The 10,482-nt window shown below is 43.4% G+C and overlaps 1 protein-coding gene across 6 annotated transcripts in view; it reads left to right on the top strand.

The window, feature by feature from the left end:
- The window catches only part of SMAD9 (SMAD family member 9), a 68,453-nt gene extending 58,222 nt beyond the window's left edge, over nucleotides 1-10,231 (top strand). For 4 of the 6 annotated variants that reach the window (XM_025209796.1, XM_025209795.1, XM_025209797.1 and 1 more), the window contains exon 7: nucleotides 1,196-1,339. In XM_025209796.1, the coding sequence (XP_025065581.1) occupies nucleotides 1,196-1,339 (144 nt within the window). Of the gene's footprint in view, nucleotides 1-1,195 lie in introns of all 6 variants that reach the window. The other 2 variants (XM_006028385.2, XM_014522140.2) reach the window with 2 other exon arrangements.
- The last annotated feature ends 251 nt before the right edge of the window (nucleotides 10,232-10,482 follow it).

Raw genomic sequence — 10,482 nt, forward strand, 5'->3', positions numbered from 1 at the left:
CGCCCGCGGGCCCCCCCCCCCCCCCTCCCCATGCCCTCCCAGGGTGCGTGCAGTGATGGACACCACCCCCCCTCCCTACGCGCCTCGGATGAGCTGCTTGCGGCTTTGTCCTGCACCCCACCTCAGCTGAGCGGTGCCTGCCCCTGCCCCTCCCTCACCACAGGTGCTTCAATCTGCACCCCCCGCATATCCCTTCCCTCCCCCGCCTCTTCCCCCACAACAGACTTACCAGCCGGATGCTGCTGTCCATGCTGCCGGGCTGCGCTACTGGCTGCCTGCATGCTGTGCTGCAGCTGTGTGCATGCATGAGGCATTTATCGGTGACATTATCAGCCACATCAGCCAAAAAAAGCTGATTGCCGATAATGTCAATTTTCCTTATATCGGTGCCAATACAATATGGGACCGATGTATTGGTGCACCTCTGATTTCGAGTGTGTCTCCTCTCCCCACTCAGCCATGCCTCTGCTTTCTGATGCAGTCTCGGAAAACGGAGTAGTGGTGCATGTGTACCATCACTCTCCTTTCAGGGTGAATGTGCAGGGGTGGAGGAGACAGAAGGGAATGGAAAATATATAATGCAATGAAACAGTGATGCAAAGCAGAAGGTGAAGGGAGGGGGCATGTAACAACATGGGGAAGCCCAAAGTATTCCCCTCCCTAGCAGAGAGGCAAAGAGTAGAGAAAGCCTCTGACCTCACAGAAAAGCAGAGGAGCCAGAAGCACCATATCCTTATCTGCTGGAAAAAGATGCAGAGATTACTTTGAAGTTCCAAGAATAAAAAGCCACTAAGTCTTCCCACTAGAGGGGTTATTTCCTTTGGAGAAATGGGGGTTGTTTGAGGTGGGAAAGGCCATAGGAAAGAGCATAAATGTATTGAATTTAAATCAAAGAAGGCCCTTGGAGCCTCATAGGATTCACGTGTTTGAGTCATGGGACTGTTAGTCATGTCACTAATATTCTTAAATTCCCCAGCACGCACAGACAGCTACAGCCTGTAGCCCAGAGAGATCCAAGATCTCCAGCTTCTTTCAAAAATTGTTCCTAAAAAAATGTATTAAATGCTGGCCACTTGGTTAAAGTCAGGGGCCCTTTCGCAGTGACTGCAGTCAGGGGTGGGGAGGGATCAATCCTTCAGTGCTAGAACTGATATTTCAAAAAAGACTCACATGTGATCCTTTGATATGTTTTTAGGGCTGGGGAGCAGAATATCATCGCCAGGATGTTACAAGCACTCCCTGCTGGATTGAGATCCATCTGCATGGACCATTGCAATGGCTGGATAAGGTGCTAACACAGATGGGCTCACCTCATAACCCTATCTCCTCAGTCTCTTAAGAGTCATCTCTCGAGTTACCTTTAGGATGGATGCTATTGCAGGCAGTGGCTTATAGAATTTCCAGTTTGCAATGAAGAGAAGTTTCTATACCTAGATGTAAATATATATACACACACACACACACACACACACACACACTTAAGTCTACCACCCCTATTTTTTTCATGAGATGTTTTGTGGTTTCTAGTTGTATGATGTCAGTATGACATGGTTAGAACTTCAGCCTTAGCATGTCTGTTCTTTAGTACAAAATAAGCCAGATCCCTGCAAAGTGTCATACATTTCCTGGTGAGCCTCTTGACGATCCACACAAATCACTGAGGGGTGAGAATTCTTTTAAAATGGATAAAACACCTGACTTTAGCTGTTCATAGCAGGTGAAATTCACCCCTGTGCACAGGACCAAAACCAGATTTCTGCACTGCTTAAGTCCATTGTAACTGCAGTTCCAAAGGCTTAAGGGGGACCTTAAAATGGTACCCAAAATGGTACCCAGGACTCATGCACATGGATGTTTCATCCAGTGAATTAAAGAATAAACACCAATCCAGTCTGTCTCCCTAGACAGCAGCTGATTTGTCTCCATCGCCCTTTGATTTCAGTGGGAGTTGATGTTCTCAGTTGATGCATTCAGCACTGGAGCCCTATCATAGTATTCTAAACTAATCCAAGTATTCTGATGCTGGTGACACAGTAGCATATGGTACTGATGCACTGAGAAACAAAAAACAACTCATTTAAAAAAGAAAATCAGAATCTATGCATATATATTTAAAAAGGAGCTAGCTTCCAGTACTTTTTACAAAATAAATAAGTGCATATCCGGCATGTAAACTGAATCCTATCCATTATACAGGATTGATGTATTTTTGTTTTTAAGTTAGAACTATCTGTAGTAAGAGTACTGTGCTGGTATCAATGGTACAACTAAAAGGGACTTGAACTGTGATTCAGAGAAGGGAAATGAAATATAAATTGAAGAATTGCATAACTAGCTTACCATTCACCTTGGGAGTGTAGGTACATAGCAAACTTGGGAGCAGTAAACATTATTCAACTAGTGCTCAGAAGGAGTACTTTAAAAGCGCTCTGCAGCCATGCACCTCTGTAAGGGCACAGCTATACAGCACTTTCAGGGGGGCGATAGCATGACAAAATGTCACTTCTGTCAGCACCCTGGTTTCCTAAACCAGGGAGTATGGATTTGAGGTCCCATCTGGGGTGAAATGGTACTTCTTGCTGATACATTTGCAACCAAAGCCCTACTTTGAAGTTATGGAATTTCAGCCGATAAGAGGAAGACCCCTAGGAGGGGTGTTATTCTCTAGAATGTATTACTTAGATTAGAAGACCTCCAGTAGAGTTTAGACAAATATTTGTCAGGGATGGATTAGATGGAATTGATCTTACCTGTAGCCCACACTTCTAAGAATGAAGCACTGGGCAAGCTCTTTTTATAAGCTTCCTGTCCACATGCTGTCTATGCAGATGGGACAAACTAAAGCCAACATTCAGATATATATATATATATGGAACTACCCTAGGGTGATTAACTTTTTCTAATGAACAAGTAAGACAGCATCACATTTTCATTATTCTCCACAGCATACTTAAAGGACTGTGGATATATGTGTATGTTTGGCTATAAGAACTGCAAGCTACCTGGAACCATATTGCTTAATGGGACAAAAGATCAATAACTTCATAGCTCCTGGTATTTATTCTGACAGAACGGAAACTTTTAAACAGATCACTATCCCTGTCTCGTGACACAGTATCTAGAGTTAAGCACTTCAATGTCTAATTATAAGAAAGAGAAGATTTCTGAAGCCTTTGGGTACATTACATATAAAAGCCAAACACAACAACCATTAAAAAGTGTGTACACCTTCTAAAACTGCAGTACCTATTACAAAGTGATAATTATGGATGTACCAGAAAAAAATTTCAGTAAACCAGCAGGGTGACTTCCTCTGAATATAGCTTCAACAGTTTCCAACGTTGTTAGTGCACAGAATGATAAACAATCATTAAATCGTAACAAGGTTGGCAAGTTTTATGGGAGATGTGTATAGGGGAAGTTATTCCCATATATTCTGATCCTTATTCTGTTACCACTTAGCATCAGCAATGTCATCTGATAGGAAAGGCTTTACAGTTTTACACAGCAGTGAAATCAGGAAATATTGTTACACCAAAACTCTAAACTGCTATTTACTGGGCGCATCTACATGTGTGCCCAACCGTGCAATCGTTAGTGCACGGTCCTGGCGCAGCATAGGTCGTTTCCGATGCTACTGCACAGTAGCTCGTTGTTACTGTGCTGTAGTGGCAGCATCACGGTTCATGCCTGCCGATGCTACCTCGCCGTAGCAATGAGCTACATTGCTGTAGCTCATCGCTATGGCAGCGTAGGGATTCATGTATGCACCCACTGTTCTTCAGGCTTGAGGGAATTTGGTTTGAAAAGACATTTTCCTTAGTTCTCTAATCTTCCTCCATGCATACTATTCCCTGTGTCATCAACGTCACTTTACCAGGGCAGTTGAGATGTGGCTTATAACATGCTTGTTGCTCAGATTCTATTCCAGTTTTTCTGTGCTTTTCTGATGGCACTTGTCTCTGTCTTCCTGGCAGTTGAGAACTGAGGCTGCCAAGCCCATCTTCCCAGGATCTAGGTAGTTTCTTACACTCTGTATCAGGACTCTTTCATTCCTTGCAAGTAGCATTTTTTAATACTAGATCTTTTTGCACCCTCCAGATAAGGAGACAGGCATTTTGACTTCTTCCTACCCTTCTCCATGCTTGCATAAGTAAACAGCAGGGACTGCTTATGAACGTCCTCAGCTGCTTCCTCTTTTACTCAGAGATCAAACATGTCTCTTCCAATGTATGCTTGGTCTTGGTCAGCTCCAGTGCCCAGTCTTCTGATGATGGTACAACAGAAAGACAACAGGGCTGCCCAGTCCTTTTCTAAAGCATGTCCTGTTCTGTAGGGGTTTTGTGTGGAATGTCTATTAAGCAAGGCCAAAAGTCCTACTGACCCTAACAGCCCGAAAGGAAGACATTGGCTCAGATGCACCATTTTCTGTAGCCAGTGGCACACAAATGAGCCATCTTTGACTTCCAAACCTGAATGGCCAAGTCCTCACTTACAGCTGGGTTAACATTTGCTGTGAGTCTAGATCAGTGACCCTCAACCTTTTAAAGACTCAAGGTATCCATGTTAGACTTAAGGCACCCCTTGAAAAATGCCCGCTCATCAGGTGTGTACAAGTGTTACATTTCTATTGGGAGAATCCTGCAGTTCTCACAGTAAAAGCCCTAACAATTTGGTAGAGTTTCTGCTGGGATAACAAACACATGTACACTTACCCTTTATACTTGTTTTTTTACTACAGAAACATACTATAGAAATTCTTCTGTTGCAGAGAGCTCAAAAAGACCACAACAGATCAAGCATACAGAGGATGATAGGCCCTTCCTCCCAAATGCTTATAATGTAAAAAGTAGCAACAGGTGGCTGAGGGAAACAAACAAATCATAGGCTCATCAGTGCTTAAATAGGATGACAGGTATGAAAGATGAATAAACCATTTAGAATAATGCCTCTGCTGCAGGTCTTATTACTATGTGACTCAGCCTCATTTAAGGATTTACAGGTTTTACATAATTTAGGACAAGATATTTCTGTATCTCACTGTATTGTATATCCATTTTAAAAGGTGGCATTTTCTGCTCAAAGCTATCAGCCAGTATTCAATTTAGTGCCTTTAAATGTATTCATAAATACTCCAGCTTTCGAGATGGCCTGCCCAAGAGATTTAAAAGCCACTTACGAGGCTACTACTTAGTGAAGACAGATTTTTCTGATGCTTTTTAAGCCTCTCCATCAAACCATGCTTAAAGGTTGCCATAGAGAAGTAGCACCATGTATTAGAAGAGAGTTATGAGAGTTTTATTAGCCTGTAGCATAAAGAACATTCATCATGGTGCTCAGACCACTTATTTTCCTATTAAGACATCTGGGTAAGAAGATTGTTATAGTTTTATGATTGCTTAATTGCTACCAGTACATCAGCACTGCCAGTATTAATATGTCATCTCCATTCAGAGCTTATTGTGGCAAACCTGGCTGACACCATGAGACCACTTCAGTTGTCTCTTTCCTCCCAGCTGCAAGGCTAAAGGTCCATTGTATAACTTCCTTTGATTCTTAATATCCCTTAGCCCAGTCTCATGTCACATTAGAGGAGCATCTATAGTACATCATGTATGTTTGTTGAGGAAGCTAAGACGTTTCATTTTAAATAGAAAGGGAAGGGGGGCTGCTATAAAAGGGGAGATCTCCATGTTCACAAGTTGCTATGTGTCCCCTTCTGTGCCTGGATCACATAAGATATGTGTCTGCAACAGACAGGGGATTAACAGCCGACTACCCACTGTCATCAATGAGATTTTTCACCATATTCCCCAGCTGTAAGGATTTGTGCATTTAGCTCTGCAGTTTCACTCCCCTGGTGATGATTAAAATGACAGCTGATACATTATCAGAGACATCTCTTTCTTTTAATAAGAGGTAGTTTGTTTTCTACAGCATATGGCACTAGAGCATAAACACCACATTAACATCAGTGGGCTGCCACTACTTCTGGATGGCAAGGGAGGTATTTGTGATTGTACCTTTGTCTACTGTGACCCTGCTCATCCTGGTTTACAGCAGTCACCTTCTGTTTCTAAAGCTATGATCATCAGGAAGCACCACTATTTACAGCCTGGAGGGATGGAGAACCCCTTGGATTTATAGTGACAACAATGTGGGCACATCTTCATGTGCACTTTAATGTGCATTATCCTGTTTTTAATGCTTATTAAAAGGTCACAAAAACTGTGGTCTTTAGCTAATGTGCATTAAAGTAGGCTAATGTGCCTTTTTCTAGTACCTCACAATGGAAGTTTACCTGTAGTGCATTAATGAACATGTAGACATGCTCAGTGTTTGTTTCTTGGCTGAAACCTGGCCATATTTACTGAACTTTGAGTAGCTCTTATGAGTATAAGTCGTGCTCTTGACTCATGATTAGGTAGCAGTGGCCTTCAGGAATGCTTACTTGTTGCATCTTTTTGTCCTACTTATTTCTGTCTCCCATTATCCATCCTGGTAAAAGCAGAAGTAGAATAAAAATTGTGGAGTCCTAGGATAAATTCATAATAGAGCTGTCATTATAGTGTCATTTTCAAAGTTGAGAAATGTATACTGGTGCCATTGCCTGGGAGTCCATCCAAGATGACATCTCCCATGTCCTCTGGGCAGGGGAAGTTCTGAGACAGACTTCACTTCAAGTAGACCATTCTGGGAGGTGATGTGAGGGACATGACAGGGGTCCATGGAGAGCCACAGCTTTCTCAAATTCATAGTTGGCTCCTGTGGCCAGAAGTCTGCTAAGAGGTACAGAGAGTAGAGCTGTAGTCCAGGAACAGAGGCATTTCAAGGACAACTCCAGGAGCACCAAGGGTGGCATACATGCTTGACAGGATTCTTCATGTATTCTGGCCAATCTGGCTGACCACTACAAAATCATGACCTATAGCCTGTACTGGAACAAACCCCTTGCTTTTTGGGAGTTGTGTCAGGCAGCATACAGCCCAATTCCTTCCTTATGGGGTATCATGGGACATCCCTGCACTGCCTTTAATCTAGTAAATTGGCAAAATTAGCAAGGGCTTCTCTAGACCAGCAGGTTCAGTCTCTGGCCCACAACCCAGATCTGGCCTGTGAAGTTGTCACCTGGTGCATGGGGTTCCCCATAAGTGTGAAAATACGGCAGCAGGAGAGCAGCAGCAGTGTTAATTTCCACTCCCCTGCTGCCAAATTTCCTGACCTGTGCGGAGCCCGACAGACTGGATATTGAGGCTTTGTATTCCAGACCATGCCGGTGCTGGGCCAGTGCACAGGGTTGCTTCAAGGCTGGATCCAACGTGTGCAGGGCAGGGCCGGTGTGCAGGATCGCACTTGCAGACTGACCTCATGCAGGATCCAGTCCATGAATCAACTCTGTGGCACTCATCCAGCTCTGGGGGCATAAGGTTGGACACCACTGCTCTAGAGGGTTCACATTCATAGCAAGAAATAAAAATGTTAACATGAACATACGTCCTCCCCAGCCTGAGCTTCAAAAAGCATCATAGCTAGGAATCTACTCAGTTTGTAATTTCACAATTTTCACAGAAACCGTGAAAAGCAGTTTCTGTGAGCACTGTGAAACTAGTGATTGTGCATGGAATCACCAAAAAAAACTTCCTAAAAATAAAATGCTGGTCCCCAGTGGAAGCCAGGAGCCATTGCAGCCCAGCCATGCAGCCACCAAGGGTGGGGGGGAAAGCCACAGGCACAAAGAAGAATAGTAAAGATGGTGACCGCCCCTCCTCCCTCTACTGCTGATTGGCCAAGAGGGTTGCCTTTTGTGTGGCTCTGCCCCTCTCCACCAATCAGCGGTGAGGGGCGAGGACACATGAAGGTAGATCATCTCTGCCAATCAGTGGTGAGGGGCAGGACCACATAAAAGGCAGCCCTCTCCATGGTTTTAATCATTTTTGCCTCCCTGCTGGCCAGCAGCAAGCAGAAGAGCCACCGGGGCCCATTGGCCAGTCAGCGGTGGGAAGGCAAAAACGGTGCCATGTTTAAAACCATGGTTTTCACTTCCCTGCCAATCAGGAGTGAGCCACAAACAGGGCTGCCCCCACCAATCAGCAGCAGGGAGGGCACGTGAGGGAATCTGCATGATTAAAGGATCTGCAGCGCAGTCCACTTCTGCCATGAATTTGGTAGGGTCCTAATTATTACACTTGAGGTACCCCTCAGAAAATGGTAGCTTTTAGTTTTCACTTTCTGACTACAGAAAAATAATAGAGCAGTTCGCTGTTGTAAAGGACTTGGACCACAATAGGTCAAAATGTCTTTAACACTATGAATTTCCTTTTGAAATCTCTGGGTTTATCCTGTGAATCATGTTTGCACACCAACAGTGCTAACTTTGTGGCACCCTCCAATACTCTTGAAAGGATCTCCAGGCACCCCAGGGTGCTGTGGGCCCTCTGGTTGAGAATCACTGTCCTAGCCCTTCCCTCTGAGTCCCACTGTAAGGAGAAGAGCCTGAGTAGCAGTAACTCCCTATTCACTAGGGATCAGCTCAGCCCCAGCACCACTGATAGACACACACTGTTTCCTCCCTCGCCTTGCTTCTGAACAGAATAAAATACAACTTTTATTTTAGAACTAATCATCTATGTAAGTAAGGTCCAGTTCTTTCTCCAGTGGTTGGTTGTGTGGTTTTTTTTAATCACACTGTCTCCCTTGGAATCATTTGTGCTTCCATTATAGCCAAACTGAGTACTTGTAGCTAATTGTGAACAGTTTTCTGATGAGCAGTCTTAGTTTTCAGTCTGCTGCTGTTTTATATTCTGAGTTAGTCCTGAAACAATGAGACATAAGAATAGCACAAGAAAAATAAACCCATCAGTTTACATGTTCAACTCACATAACTTGTTTACATATTCAACTCACATAACTTGAAACTCATAGAAGTTTTATTGAGCCTGACCCTTGCAAAGAAATTATCGTGTTATTCATATCAAGATGTTTCGATGTTACAGTGTGCGGTAGAATCTCATCAAGACACATTGCAAATTAGCAAGCAAGGGAGCAAACATAATGAAGAGCAAGGATAACACATCACTCAACAAAGCTCTTTCTTTGTTTCTCTTAGCAATTGTTCAGTTTTAATTACTTACAAGATTTTCTAAAGACCATGGAAGTACACCGTGCTATATTATAAGGATAACTCAAGGATAGCCATTCAAGACCTCATAACAGCACCATCTCCACCATTTAAATTGGGCCAAAGTTGGGGAAGACATATATAGTGTGGGTTGTAAAGCATGCATATGAATGAAGGCCTGATCTTGCAAAGATTTAGGTTCCTCAGAGGCCCAGGTGCAGATTGCAAAGGTTCGAATTCTGTTTGTTTGTTCACCTATAAGCTACCATGTCCCTTGTTCCAGCTGAGGGGAAAAACAGGTACCAAATGGAATAGATATAAAAGTGTACAATAGTAAAATACACCATTGCTCTCAATGTCAACTTCTGTCTTTTCTTCCACCATCACAGCCTGGTACAGCCAAGGCTAAATTGCTTCTTTATCCAGGAAAAGGGATTAAGTGTTGTTCTTAGGCAGACACTATTGGCATTTCATAGTGCCACGTGTACTCTTGCCTCTTGAGACTAAAACATCTTAGACACCCTCTTATGAGTCTGAGAGCCCAGAGCAGCTCTACATCCTCCAACCAGCAACACAGAGCACTACAACATGTCAATTCGGGCTTGCCATCTCATCAGGAAACATGTTAAGCTTGTATGCAGTCAAGTAGACATTTTCCAAAGTATTTGTCTTGTTGGGCCTGCTGAGGCTCCCTGAGTATTTAGTCTCACATTTGAATAATACACTTTTTAATGAACTCTGTCAAACTCTTACTTTCTTTGGCTGGAATTATCCTACTGTAAAAGTGATTCATGTCTTGTGCTTACCACTAATAAAGTCACTTACCAATTGAGAGCATTTTGTTTACTTTATTTCCTCCTTTCGTATATGGAAGACATCACAAATTAAACCTTCTTGAAAAAGCTAGGGCTGACTCATTCTTGCAGGCACACACCCCTTTTCCCAGAAAATACTCACCTAAGTAGTTCTTATACAAGTGGGAATTGATGGTTTTACCCAGGAAGCAAAGGGTTATAGGATCCAATACTGTTCCAGTCAGAAGGGATACCATTAAATGAAGTATCCTGAGAAGCTGTGCAATGCAAGTATAGAACAAGAGCAGGCTATCCCAATATAAATGAAAAAATAGGAAGTATATAGCAAGAGACCTGGACCCTTTTTGACAGTTGTACCACAAATTAGCCCCTGCACAATCCTTATGTGCCCCTCTGATCCCCTTCCTCTGCCTGATACGTTGCTTTGCTTTCTACTCTCTTCCCTGTGCTCCCTACCTAATTTGCTGCTCTACCCTATCTGCCACTGTGCTGTCTCTCCCCTTCCTGATTTGCCATGTGCCACAAAGAGAGGCTGCCTGTGCCACTTGC

Source organism: Alligator sinensis, unplaced genomic scaffold, assembly GCF_000455745.1.
Source record: "Alligator sinensis unplaced genomic scaffold, ASM45574v1 scaffold413_1, whole genome shotgun sequence".
Taxonomy (NCBI): domain Eukaryota; kingdom Metazoa; phylum Chordata; order Crocodylia; family Alligatoridae; genus Alligator; species Alligator sinensis.